The sequence below is a fragment of the Spinacia oleracea genome, chromosome 5 (assembly GCF_020520425.1).
Source record: "Spinacia oleracea cultivar Varoflay chromosome 5, BTI_SOV_V1, whole genome shotgun sequence".
Taxonomy (NCBI): Eukaryota; Viridiplantae; Streptophyta; class Magnoliopsida; order Caryophyllales; family Amaranthaceae; genus Spinacia; species Spinacia oleracea.
In genome coordinates, this window is record NC_079491.1 from 127,206,052 (window position 1) to 127,220,280 (window position 14,229).

Consider the following 14,229-nt stretch of genomic DNA (forward strand, 5'->3'; position numbering starts at 1 on the left):
TAAGGCCTCTTGTAGAAGCACTAATTAGATTATTGGTAATATCTTAGGTTGGATAGGTGCCTCTGTTAGAGGTGATTTTGTTTGGTGGCCCTCGATTAATGTAACCTTGATGTTTCAAGGTCTCTTTTGTTGTTAATAAAATCATTGTTAATTGCCAAAAAAAGAAAGCATAAAGTTATGTTATGAATTATATGTTATATCAAGGTTATAAGAATGATCATAACGTTTACCTATAAAATTTCATATTATACAACGCATATTACTAATTATATATCTTATTACTATACTATTTTTCGTATAGATATGGATACAAGTTGGATAGATCTACCCACTGGCCACCCTGAATATATCGATGGTTGTATGCAATTCATTGCGTTTGCCAATCAAGGTCTATTCGAAGGAAAAATTAGATGTCCATGTAAGAACTGTAAGGTGGATAAATGGTTCCCGGTTAATGATGTAGAGCGACATATTTTGTTTAAGGGGTTTTATAAGTCGTATAGAAATTGGATCTTTCATGGTAAAGGGGATATGGTTCAACGTATGTTAGGGAGTGATGGAGGGAGTACTAGTGAAGGATCCCTTGGTAATCAAAGTGGGTTTGTAGGTCGAGATAATATGGGAGGACTATTAAGATCAGCTTTTAGTGTTAATGTGCCACCCAATTTTCCAACTTTTGAAGCAAGAGAGGATGGTGAATGGACTGAGGAGCCCGTGTCATACGACACAGATGTTGAATATGATGATTCTACAATAGAAGAAGATGCGACATATAAGAAGCTACTTCAAGCTTCCGAGGAGAAATTATATGAGGGGTGTATTAATTTTTCAAAGTTATCTTTTCTTCTACACTTATTTCACTTGAAGTGTATGCATCACTGGTCCATTGAATCTTTCAATATGCTCTTGAAGCTGATTTTAGATGCATTTCCTCAAATACTTGATTTTCCCTCGTCTTATTATTACAGTAAGAAAATGATAAAAGACTTGGGCCTTGGGTATGAAAAAATTGATGCTTGTCCTAATGATTGTATGCTGTATTGGGGTGAATTTTTAGAGAAAGACAAATGTCATGTTTGTGGTAAATCGAGGTGGAAAACAACCAAGGGTAAGAAGGGTGACGATGTAAGTGATCAAGGTACGAATACTTGTAAGAAAGGTGTGCCAGCTAAGGTAATGCGATATTTTCCTCTTATCCCAAGACTAAAAAGAATCTACATGTCATCAGAAACAGCAGAAGATATGAGATGGCATGATACAGAGCGATTGGGTGAAGATGATAAGAAGATTTTGAGGCATCCTTCCGATGCCTTAGCGTGGAAGGCATTTGATGAGCGTTATAGAGATTTTGCATTAGACCCTCGTAGTGTTCGATTAGGTCTTGCGAGCGATGGGTTTAATCCATACCGTTTAATGAACACTACTTATAGTACATGGCCAGTGGTGTTGATTCCTTATAATCTTCCACCATGGCTATGTATGAAACCATCTTCTTTCATTTTGTCCACACTTATTCCCGGAAAAGCAAGTCCTGGAAATGATATTGACGTGTATTTGCAACCATTAGTTCATGAGTTAAAATTGCTGTGGGGAGGGGTTGAAGCTTTTGATGCTTTTGACGGAGTGAAATTTAATTTGCGCGCGGCTCTGCTTTGGACTATTAATGACTTTCCTGGCTATGCAATGCTCTCTGGTTTGAGCACAAAAGGTTACAATGCATGTCCTATATGCATGGATTCCACACCTTCTGATAGATTTGGGAACAAGATTTGTTATTGTAGCTATAGAAAATGGTTACCCGCAGATCACCCATATCGACGTCAGGGTGAAAAGTTTTGTGAGAAGTTTGGAACTAATGAGTTGGGTGAAGCCCCATCTCGTCCTAGCGGCACTGATATATTGAGGCAACAAGAAAAGGTCGAGTATGTTTATGGAAAGTCAAAGGCACCACCGAAAAAGAGACAAAGAGGACATACTGATAACAATGATGTCCAAGATGAAATTGTCTTTGGTACCAAGAGAAGCATATTCTTTGATTTGGTGTATTGGGAGCATAATCTTCTAAGGCATAATTTAGACGTTATGCACATTGAGAAAAATGTGTCTGAGAATCTTTTGGGAACACTTCTTAGTATGGATAAGAGTAGAGATAATAGGGATGATCGAGAAGCCCTTGAAGCATGGAGAATAAAGACTCACCTTTGGCTTAGTGCTGATCATAATGGAAATGAATACATGCCTCCAGCTTCCTATTCTATGTCTAGGGAGGAAAAAGAGAGATTCTTAACTGTTTTGCAGAAACTTAAAGTTCCGGATGGATATGGATCCAACCTTTCTAGTTGTGTGAATATGAAGCAAAGGAAGTTGATTAACCTCAAGAGTCATGACAACCATGTTCTAATGCAAGATATCCTCCCCGTCGCCTTAAGAGCTTCTAATGCTACAAAGGTGATTGACTTGTTGGCTAGATTGTCTTCGTTTTTCAAGAAGTTGTGCTCCACCAGTATTGATCCAGATGATTTAGATGGTCTTCAAGATGGAATTGTTTTAACTCTTTGTCAGTTGGAAATGGAGTTTTTGCCTTCATTTTTCACAATCATGGTCCATTTGTTGATTCACTTAGTGGAGGAGGTTAAACTTGGTGGACCAGTGCAATACAGATGGATGTATCCCATTGAAAGGTTTATATCTTACCTATGTGAATTATATATTTTTTTTATTAAATAATTTACATTTATTATATACAAATATTTTATTTGAAAGGTACTTGTCCCATTTGAAGTCACATGTAACCAATAAAGCCCAACCTGAAGGATCTATTGCGGAAGGCTACCTTTTAGAGGAGACAATTAGGTTTTGCTCGAGATATCTTCAAGGTGTTAAGACCATCTTCAACATGCCTAAAAGGATGGATGATGACATTTCAAATTCTGATGATTACTTATTTAATTCCGGCGGTCGAGTCATTGGAAAGGAGGTCAGCATTCGCCTTGATGGTCAAAGCTTAAAACAAGCCCATCGCTACGTTTTACTTCACTCTGATGAGATCAAAGGGGATCTAGAGTAAGTATTATGTTGGTTTTCTTTTGAATAACAAATTTTGTAATAAATCACTCTTATGTTTTTTCTTCTTCCACGAAGTGAATTTTTAACCGAGAAGCGTCAAATGAACTTAGAAATTTCCGTCGCGGAGAGTGATGAAAGTAAATGGATCATCAATGAATTTGGAGGGTGGCTGCGAAACAAGGTTACTTAAGTTCTTTTAATGTTAATACATACTTCTGTTTTTGAAAAAATAAACTTTATTTGATATAATTAAGTATTATCGTAGGTACATTTCATAGATGCAACCACCGAAGATGGGAAACTAAGAAAAGCTTTGGCGGGTGGTTTGCATTCTTATGGTAGAAAATTAAAAGGATACATAATCAATGGATACAAATTCCTTTCCACTGATCGCGATTGTCGTCTTTTGACACAAAATTCTGGAGTTATGGTTGAAGCGGATGGAGTGGCATACTACGGAAAAGTGATGGATATCTATGAATTAAATTACTATGGAGATTATAAAGTTGTATTGTTTCGTTGTGATTGGGTAGACATTCGTAGGGGTGTAAGAACATATCCAAACGGCGGAGTATGTGTCAATTTCTCTAAATTGATGCATACTGGACGATTATTGCAAGATGATCCATTTGTCTTCTCATCTCAAGCAAAACAAGTTTTTTACATAGAAGATGAGATACAAAAAGGATGGTTCCATGTTGTTAAGAATAAGCCTAGAGATTTGTTTGATTTAGGTGATTCTTTACCAGTAGCGGAAGAGGGTGGGGCCGATTGACCATGCTTATTTATTTTATGCCGTTATTCTTTGTATTTGTATTCTATTGATTCGATCTATGGACTTATTATCTTTTATTTTCAATGTACTAGTTATATCATGCTCTTTTCCGGAAGCTCTTGGGTTACTCTCTTGTATTGTCTCTTGGTTATTGGGATTATTGCATAATAAAGTAAGGATTGAGGTGAGTGACTAATGAAGGGAAAGATTAAAAGGAAAGACTGGGATGATGGATTGTGGATAAATCTGCAATTCAGCAATATGATATCTGAATTTAGTTTAATGTTTGAAACAACGTTTAATCTTATATCATTCACCTTAATTAGGTTTGCAGATTAACACATTTATTTCTCTGTACACCCATATATAGTGGTGAGCCTATTGACGGTTTCACCCCTATGAATGTCTTCACAATGTAGCATGGCTGAAGTTTGTAGCAAATTACTGAAATTTTATTCAAAATAAAACTAACTAAAGGCTGAGCATCTGCATCTGTGCTGCTGGTTTCAAGCTGAGTTCAGCCTTTTCTTCAAGTTGTTCTGGGTAGGGTTCTCTAATCTGTTCTGATGTTCTGTTCTGATGTATGCAGGGGCTGGTTTTTTTTCTCTTGCATTTTGGTTCTTTTCTCTTGCAGTCTGGTTGCAGGCGACTTATCGGTTGAGGTCTGCTACTATCTTTTTACGTTACAGTTGATTCTTCTGTGTTGGCTGGCTTCTTAAGTGTTTCAGCTTCCTGTTGTGTTGACTTCCCGCCTGCTATGCTAATATTTATGAGTAGATTGCTTTTGCAACTCAGTAGCAGGCAACTTACTATTTAGAAGCTTAATATAGACGTGGAGTTAATTGGTCGACTATGAACCAAAGGATAAGTCTCATGTATTGTTTCTCTTGTCTTTGTGATAGAATGGATAGATGTGTGTGTGTGTGACGGGGGATGCTTCGATGCGTTGCTTTGAAATAGACAGTAAATCTGGTTGTGTAGGCAGCTTTGTGGGATATACCAAGTCACCTTACCTTTCACGTTCCTTATTTGTAACTAATTTTACTTAAAGAAAACTAAGCTTAGATAGGAATTTCACCTCCCAGATGCTGCAGCAGCAAAGAACTTCTCTGTTCTGCGGATCGGTTCTGGAACAACAAAATGTGAAGCCTGATATGACCATTGATGAGAATCTCTGCAAAGTTTTCCTTTGAGACGCTTGATGAGTTGTTGGAACTCCTTTCTCTGTAGTCTATGTCCACAAAGTATGAAGTGTGCCGTTTGTTTATTTTTAACCTTTTCCAACTCAGGAATAATGTTTAAGGAACTTGAAGTTGCTGCATCGCTCTCATTTGCTGTCAAATTCGACTTACTGGTTCCATCTTTACTTACATCTTCATCATTATCAACAAACAGCTTACTTCTGATACATTCATCATTGTCTTGCACCTCATCAGTCTTGTTTAACACTAGTGTGCCACGCCTCTTTTTCCCCGCTATTTTACCAGCATGTTTTCCACCCTTACTAACTGCATCACTCTCATTGATTGTCAAATTGGACTTAGTACTGATCTGCTTTCCACCATCAACATTCGTTTTATTTGCATCGCCCTCATTGACTTGCACCTCAGACTTGTTTAACACCAGAGTACCACCACGCCTCTTCTTCCCAGCTAATTTACCAGCAGATTTAACACCCTTACTAGTACTTTGATCATTTGCAAGAACAGGTTCGTTTTCTTTGTCAAATTTCGTTTAATCAAGATGACAGTCTTGTAAAGATAACAGTTTTCTAGATTGATGTACTGTTTTTGGATTTGTTCTTGTCCAAGGGTCCCAGAGTAAACTTGGTGTGCATCGGGATTCAGTCTCAGTTTGTCCTTGGCTAGTAAGATTGCAGCCTGGCTGCATTTGTTGATATGCCAGGAGTTCTCTCTATAGGAGAAGTTGTCTCTTGGTTTATAGATCAGTGAATTTCTAGACAAAAGAAGTATGAGTCAATTTACTGCTAATCTGTGGTTCCATCTAGGATTTTGTTAGTGTTTTCTGCTTCCATCTGTTTATAACAAGGTTTTTGAGTTGGTTGCTTATTTTGTTCCTTCTTTAGTTGATGGTAGATAATGTCCTAAGTCTAGAAAGATAGGGCTGAACATGCTTACCTACATTCTGAATTCCAACTCTGACATAAGAACGAAAACAATGCCACCAAATTTCCTGATAACGCCATTGTATATATATATACTATATGTTAAGATAGAGTTATAGTACCCTTAAAAAAAGAAAAAAGATGTAGTACCATACTACTAATACTAATAGTATCCTAATATTGATTGATAAAAATAAGTTTCTTGTTTTCAAGAAACACAAACCTGTCAAGTATTATGTTTACAGAGTGTATTTTTTGTTTTATGGAGCAAATTCTTTTCTGAAAGAATAATGGTTTTGTAAAGATAAATATTCTATTTAATCCAAGTCATGGTGTATTCCATGTTATTAGGTTCTGCATTCTTTGATTATTGAGTCTCTATGTTCATAATCGAACTTATTGGCTGACTGCACTGCTAGATTTTTTACGGTAGTCCATAAGAATTTTGAGCTGTGTATTTAGTTGTGGCCTTACTAGTTCAAATTACACTATCATCTTGATTAGACAAAGTATTAATTAATCCCAGATATGCAGCTTGCTTATATCCTATTTACTATTTAGTGTTTCATTCTTATATTTGTTGGTTTCATCATTTTTTTTATTCATGGCTGATTGTGTTTCTTACTTGCTGAACAGGAACTAAAAGTCATGACTTACAGTACTAAAAGAACATTTTTAGCTACCGATGACAGATCAAGCCTTGGTGCATCGAAGTCACCCAAACCTTCTGATCCATCACCCAAATCTTCTGATCCATCCATCCAAAACTGGGGACCGTTCACCCCTCCAACACTTGGAGTATCACAATCATTTGGGTCTGTTTCACAACCCATCAAACAACCCACAACTGCTAAAAAACCCACCCTTTCTACATCATCTCCTTCAATGGTTGCATCACAATCATCCATGCCTCGGTCTACTTCCATGATTTCAAAGCAAAAACTTAAGACATCATCAAAACTAGCTGTTACCCAGTCAAAACCATCCTCTAACCCATTACCACAATCAATTTCGCCAACTCTTACAGGAGCATCACAACCGCAAACAAAGGTTGCACAAAGTAGATGGTCAAAAGGACCTTTGTTTCCCAACCTCATTGAAATAGCAGCACAAAAAACAGCAACAACGAATCTTGCAGCCTCACACCAACCTACTGTGAAGCCTAACCTGCAGAGTACTACTCAGCCTACTGTGAAGCCTATCCTCAAGCCTCCTATGCAGCCTACTACTCAAGCTACTGTGAAGCCTGTCATAGTTACCCGACAGCCTTCTCTGGAGCGGGACAAAGCTGCCCAACAACTTCATAAAGTTAGACATCAGCCTGAAAAAGCTTCACTCACAGGTACCAAACCACATTTGGAAAAAAGAGCGTTTGTTGCACCCATGAGGGCAACAAAATCTGTGATGTCACGACCTCCTACACCACCAATCACCATGTCAGGGAAAGATCGAGCCGGGAAGCTTGCTTCTGGTCAGGTGCCTCCAACTTACATGCATGTGAGTGAAAATGCATTTCAAAATCAATCTCCTCCATCCAATCATATTGAGGCTGAAGTTATGCCAACTTATAACTGGGAGGAATCTGAAGAATCAGCTCCAGAGAGTGATGAAGAATTGGATGAAAATGAAGGAAGTGATACTACTATGAAAAAATCAATACCTCGACATCGAGTTATTGTTCAAAATTGGCCGTATCAGAGGGAGTTTGATGAGAAGAACGAGGTTATAGCTATAGGTAAACATGTCTCTACTTAATTTAAATATGGAAACTGTGAATTATATTGGTGATTTTTTCTATCTCATTTAACTCCATATCTCTGGCAGATGCTGAAGGAATACACCACCTTGTGAAAGGTTCGGTTATGCCTCGAGACGTTTGGCTTGATACACCGGGATTCAGATACATTGTTAAGTTCAATGAATTCAACCAACCTCTTCGAAAAGGTGGTAAAATCCTTGTGAGTTTCCTTGGAGATATTGCAAAAATAGATGACATGTGTCCAGTGGGATTGGATAGTTGGCGTGATCTGGACGCTAACTTAAGAGCTAATATAGTTAAAGCTATTCGGGTATGTGGATTTATCCTTCTTACACTTACATTAATTATAACAATAAATCCTAAAGAGTTCACATTTGGGGATAAAATGGAAACAAAATCATCAAAACATATTATTCTCAATGAAATTCTTCCATTCCAAAGAGAACTACTCATACTCAGTTGCATTTTACACGTCTCTAATGCACTACTTTGAATGCTAGTATCTTTCTAATCGACAAATAAGATAAAATTCCTGTTAATACTCACTTCAAAATAATTAACAATATCCATTATTCATAGAAATTCAAATAAAAAAACCACCAAATTAGAAATAAAGTAACAAAAATGCATCAAAAGAGTCACCTTGGGAAATGTACATCTGTAACTACATAAGTTTAACATCTCAAAGCATAAGAGTGTCATCGATTATTCGAGGAACTACCGTACTATATTTCACTATATATCTTAACACTTTCTAGCTTAAATAATTATTGTCAATTGGCCATGGTTAGACTTCTAAGTTACACTTTCTAATTTATTTAGTTACACGGGAATTTAATAGTTTTAAAAGTTAACTAAATATTTTGAGCCTTGTATTTAAACAATTCTTAGCCTTAATACTATTTCTTAGCCTTAATACATATACGATGTTTGAATTAAGGCCAATTTACTATATTCTAGATTGCCAATTTAGTAATGAGTAGTGACATGACTGGCATCAATAGAGGACTCGAGAGCTCTCTTGCTCTAACTTCCTACCCAATAGAACCTTAAAAAAGATGTCAGCTTCCTGTATACTCAACCCAGCCGAGAGCAGCTCATCTTTTTGAAACAACTCCCTCATATTATTATCTCTATTATTTCTCACAGTCGCAGAAATGAAACGAAATCAGAAAAACAAATAGAAAGAATGACAGGTGAGCAATTGTAAATATAATATCTTTTGATTGGAATCAATTCCATTTGATTGTAATTGATCACTGATTGGTCAAAGTAGTCTAAATTAGTTTGCATGATTGACGGTAAGTTTGGCACTTCTTCCGTTTTATATACTTGCAACATAATTTGGCACTTCTTCCGTTTTATATACTTGCAACATACTTTTTCACACAGTTTAACACTTACATTGAGTCCTTTTTCTTTGAAGAAACATTTTGTGATACCTGATGGGGAGCTAGTTAACACATCACTTTTAAACCGCATGGACAGACCATGGAAGCAGCATAGATACACATTGAAGAAAAAACATTTCGATCCAGTGAAAACTCCAGAACAGAACTTTGCCAATCTGCCTGATGGAGTCTCCTCTAAGAGTTGGTCGGATTTGGTTACATATTGGTTTACACCAAAGGCCATGGTTTGTTACCTCGAAAGATCCTAAATTTAGTAAGTTTAATTTATTTTATTCATGCTAACATTGATTTCTTGAAACTAGGAAAAATCTGAACTTGGAAAAAATGCTCGAGCATTACAAGACCGTAATCACAAGAGTGGTGCTACAAGCTTTGCTAATCGAAGAGCTGATTTGGTATGATTTTCTACCTTCTTTGAGTTGTTGCATTTTAGTTACTATAGATTCTAAGTAGATAGGAACATAAAACACAAAGATACTATAATCAGCCCTACTCCACAAGTTTGTTTATTTATTTGTTTCCTATAATTGCAGAAAAAGAAAGGGGAGTTTAGCGAATTGGCATTTTACAAATCAGTTTATGCCAAAGATGGAAGCTTTGAAGAGGGCACACCCTCTCATCAATTTATGGTATCCATTGCGTTGAGCTTATTCAATCTTTCTCTAATCTATGCGAACTCCTTAATTCAATATTTCTCTTTTTTATAGTATCCAACATGATATGTGAAGACATTTCAATTTTTGAAAAGTGGCCAAATTCTTATTTGCTTATTTTCTCAGTTGAATCCTACTCTGCACTTTAGTTTAATAGGATCGGTAAATAGTGTCACTCTGGCGAGTTCATACACTCAGTAGTTGAACTGATCTGATCAGCACTGTTCTGATCAGAACTGATTTGATCTGAACAGAACTGATCAGTTCTGAATATTTCTGTTCCGATCAGATCAGTTTTGATCAGATCCGTGCTGATCAGATCAGTTAAAACAAGGCCTCTGATATCTATATATGTATATATTTCATTAGCATTAACAAATGTAACAAGGCCTCCGATCTTTTATCTTCTAGAGCTTACACTTCTGATATTCGCTTCTCATATTATCTAACAGGAGGAAGCAAACGATGAGGTCCAAGAAAACCTTGCGAGTTCCTCTTCTTCCTTGTCTAGGGTTGAAATTGAGAATGAGGTCTTTAATAGGCTTATGTATAAAGGTGAAATACCTAAACGTCCTCTGAATTATGGGTTTGGAGTGAAACAAAGTGACATCTTTGGAGTGGAAGGTTTGCTAAGGAAAGAAGGGTCAAGCTATGTTAACAATGGTGCCGTGGAAGTGGAGAACATAAAAGGTGAACTATCAGCTGTAAAGAAGCAAAATCAGGAACTTGCACAACAAAATAAAGCTCTAAGCACGAAGTTTGATGAAACAACGCAGTCATTTAAAATGATTGCTTCTTTCTTAGGACAAGTTTTGAAGGAAGTACGCAAAGGAAATGTTTCATCAGACCTTTTAGATGGTGCGGAATCAGCAATACATATGGTTAGTCATTTTGCTTTAGAAACATGCATGTCTTACCGATTAAGTATTTGAATATTTGTTTTAGTACACTCAATGTAAAATGTATTCGACGTGGCTTATTAAAATGGTTTTTGTAGATTAATGATGATTCTGGTGGCAGTGGTGAAAAATAGGCCGAGACATGAGATGTGGACACTATTGCCAAAAGCAAGGTAAACTTATATGGACTTAACTATGTTGCTAAGCTTGATTTTTTTTGCGATTTGTGACCATAAACATGATTTATAACCCTATGTTTCTGTGGACACATTCTGAACCTACAAGCCAGATTTCCATACCGTTTGAATTTGTTTGCTGTTCTGTAACTTTATTGAACCTGTATAAAGCTCTGATTGAGCGTGTGCAAGAACTTATTGATTGCACTACTTTCTATCATTACATTTTTGTTCCTTTTTTCCTTGTTTTTGTACTTGGTTATGGTGTCAGTTGTTGGGCCATGTTGGCTAAGAAAAGAATTTTCTGCATCGTGATCGACACTAATCTATTGTTATCAGAATTAACTAAAGTACTGAATTAATTAATAGGCCAAGTAATGAAGTATTAACTGAAGCTCCATTTGTTTCGCTGCTGTTTTTTAACAGCACCAAAATAAGAACCCCACCAGAATGTAGCTAATTACTCTCACACCAAAACTGCAAACCTGAACTTTGCTACTGGTTATAATGGTAGGATGATACAGGACATGGCCTAATGAATAGCCAGTTCCATTTCTTCCATCTCTTTCAAAGAAACCGGTTGATTCTCTTTTCTTGTTTTGCTGCATATCCTGTATCATCCTACCATTATAACTTTGGGCATATATTGCTTGATGCTTGAGTTTGTACTCTGGATTTCCTAAAAGGTTATTCTCTTCATTACCTTCTTTGAAGGTTCCCGGGAAAGTGGCTGATAAGCGTGAGTGTCACAGCAAAGTGTTGTTCTTTTCTCCAAACCCTTTACATTCTGAGATAAAGTAGCAGCCTCATAGTCCCAGTAACTCTGATGCACTGGCTTTTCTTTAATATTATCTAGATAGACAATGTCTTTATCTTGATTTTGGAGTGTACTAGCTCTCTGTTAACTCCCTCGAGGAGTCATCCTCAATGTTGGTCATTTTATTGCATGATTTGCATCTATTTCTGCATACATAGTGTACGACACAGACGTACAACTCAAATGGCAATAGGTTGAGTGGGCGACAGGGCTATTTAACTTAGCTTGCAAGATCTTCAGTTTCCTAAATTTTGTAAGCCTTGGCAAGGTTATTATTTTTAGTGATAACACACGTAGGAAACCTAGTCAAATTCAAACACCTACTATCCTAGAAAATGAATTAGCCAAAGTTCATACAACATTTTGATGTCTGCGATTTTTATAACTTTATAATTTTCTTTAATCCAAAATCTGGAGGGATTAAGGTTTAGTGTTCGATAACATAGATTAGAGGAGATCTAGGAAGTTCGAAGAATGGAGGCCTAAAATTTAGGAGTGTTTCGCGTTGAAATATAAGTTATCTGTGAACTTGAAGCTTAAACAAAACGTTACACAAACTTACAACTCTGACCAAAATATGGGATTAAATCTAACTGTATATCCTTTAACTTATTTTGGGATGTGTGGACAGGCTTCTTGCCAAAACTTATGTTTTAGCACCCAAAACAAAATAGTAATGTTCCTCCTTCTAGTTAAGCTAGTGCATCACCAACAGATATAGTTGATCGTAATAGGTTTGTCAGGTCTTCCACCACTTCTAAAGCACAAGAAGTTAAGAAAGATCAAAACTAAGAACATTAAATATCTGAAGCTGACCACAATAGTGAACAAAATAGTGGTTGTTTGCAAATGTAATCCCAAGAGATAATGAAATGCACTAAGATTAATTCTATGAAAAATTGAACGAGGGAATATTTACCAGTACTCCTTTCCTAACATTCCCCAATGGGCCCGCCTCTGTGCTTCCCATAAGCTGCCAAAATAAAATAACAAATACAATAGTAAATGTCAAAGGAATCTAGTAACTACAGCAAACAAGACGCATAGCAGAGAGTAAACAAGACATCTGTACCCTGGAATGCCCTGTGCATGAATCCAGTTCCCCGTGTGACACTGAAGAAAACACTTCTATAACCGACTGATCCCCTGAAATAACAAAAAAGCTCTTAGACTATCTGCACAGTGAATAGGTGAAAAGACAAGCAGCAATAATAATAAAAAAATAAAGGAACTCTAACATAGGAAGGACTAAAGAAATATTTAGAATCCGATTGGTAACTCTCAGAATGTTAAAATAAGTTTTGTGCTGTGAAGTGTGATGCATTTTCATTGATTAATTTAAAACATCAGTCTAATGTCAAATTTGTTGTGATTTTCATACTTTTCTTCGTGGATATAATAAACCTAGAGGACAAAGATGACCATTAAAATCGGTTTATCAATTCATTATTCTTTACTAGGGTACTGGGGTGATTATAAAGCAATATTTGGGGGTAAAAACTAGCATCTTGGTCGTTGAGACGGGGAGTTTGAACTTTGGATCTCTGCCATTTTCACTAAACAAGTCAAGCTTCAATGAATCTTGAATCATCCTATCTGGTAGAATTTTCGTTCGTCCAGCATGCATTGGCTGCTTTAGTGATTAAATTTTGTTGACAGTTTATCGGACGACACCTAATAACAGCAATTACGATTACAGTTTATTAGGTGTAATCGTAAGCTTCAGTTTCAGATCTCACCTGTTGACAGTTTATCGCAATGTACTGGTACTGTGTTTTTTTGCTGATTGCATCAGTTTCTCTGTTGCATGTTGTGATGCATCAGGACCGTAAATACATAGAACCGTTACTGCTGCATTTTTTTGTTGACTTTGTTATTGTCTGGATTAATGGGGTGGGATTTGTAGTCTTTTATCTGCTGTGGGTTTGTGCAATAGATTTTGGTGTGTGTGTAGGTTGAAGGTTGCCTTTGGCTTCCTTTCTTTTCGGCTCTACTGGTTTCTGACGTTGAGATGGATGATAGTTATTGGTGATGTTGTGACTAGTAATAATAGATTTTTACCAAAAAAAAATTGACATTAAATTTTCTTTGCAGATTAATGATGATTCAAGCTATAATGGTGAAACTTAGAGGGATAACAAGTTATCTTCAAGCGCGCTAAGCTATCATGGCGATAGGATTTATTTGCTTAATTAGACTTAGTTAGGAAGTTGTTTTTCTTTCGTTTTTTACTATGTTGATCAGGGTAGAACAAATGATGCTAGAAAGTTGTTTTTGTATTGCTTTTATTTCAGTTTGAGTTGACAATACAAATTAATGCGTGGATGATTGTTAGCACTTTTTATAAAATACATTGTTGCTAATTAATTATTATTTTATGATAATGATTAAGTTTTATTGTTCACTATATATAGATATATATATATATATATTTTTGGATATATATATGTTATTATGCAAAGGTCGGCCGGAATGAAGAACAATATATGCTTTGAAACTGTGATCAGGAGGTTCTAAATTTGTTTGGCGGTAAAAATATAGTATAAA

General features: G+C 36.3%; 2 protein-coding genes across 2 annotated transcripts; both read left to right on the top strand.

The window, feature by feature from the left end:
- Positions 1–303: 303 nt before the first annotated feature.
- LOC130461854 (uncharacterized) lies at positions 304–3,841 on the top strand. Its single transcript, XM_056830093.1, has 4 exons — positions 304–2,681; positions 2,764–3,063; positions 3,142–3,247; positions 3,332–3,841. Exons 1-4 carry the CDS (start codon positions 304–306, stop codon positions 3,839–3,841), a joined length of 3,294 nt encoding a protein of 1,097 aa, XP_056686071.1.
- Positions 3,842–9,156: 5,315 nt separating this feature from the next.
- LOC110798244 (uncharacterized) lies at positions 9,157–14,001 on the top strand. The gene is made up of 6 exons (XM_056829592.1): positions 9,157–9,361; positions 9,440–9,532; positions 9,671–9,766; positions 10,243–10,671; positions 10,788–10,862; positions 13,777–14,001. The coding sequence occupies exons 1-5, from the start codon at positions 9,206–9,208 to the stop codon at positions 10,821–10,823; spliced, it is 810 nt and encodes a 269-aa protein (XP_056685570.1). The 5' UTR covers positions 9,157–9,205; the 3' UTR covers positions 10,824–10,862; positions 13,777–14,001.
- Positions 14,002–14,229: the final 228 nt, after the last annotated feature.

Bases quoted from the DNA above. Each gene is read 5' to 3' on its own strand.
- LOC130461854 (XM_056830093.1), top strand. From the start codon at position 304: ATGGATACAAGTTGGATAGATCTACCCACTGGCCACCCTGAATATATC. The intron at 2,682-2,763 runs GTTTATATCTTA...TTTATTTGAAAG, and splicing joins TGGATGTATCCCATTGAAAG to GTACTTGTCCCATTTGAAGT. The intron at 3,064-3,141 runs GTAAGTATTATG...TCTTCCACGAAG, and splicing joins GAGATCAAAGGGGATCTAGA to TGAATTTTTAACCGAGAAGC.
- LOC110798244 (XM_056829592.1), top strand. From the start codon at position 9,206: ATGGACAGACCATGGAAGCAGCATAGATACACATTGAAGAAAAAACAT. The intron at 9,362-9,439 runs GTTTGTTACCTC...TCTTGAAACTAG, and splicing joins GGTTTACACCAAAGGCCATG to GAAAAATCTGAACTTGGAAA. The intron at 9,767-10,242 runs GTATCCATTGCG...ATTATCTAACAG, and splicing joins CACCCTCTCATCAATTTATG to GAGGAAGCAAACGATGAGGT.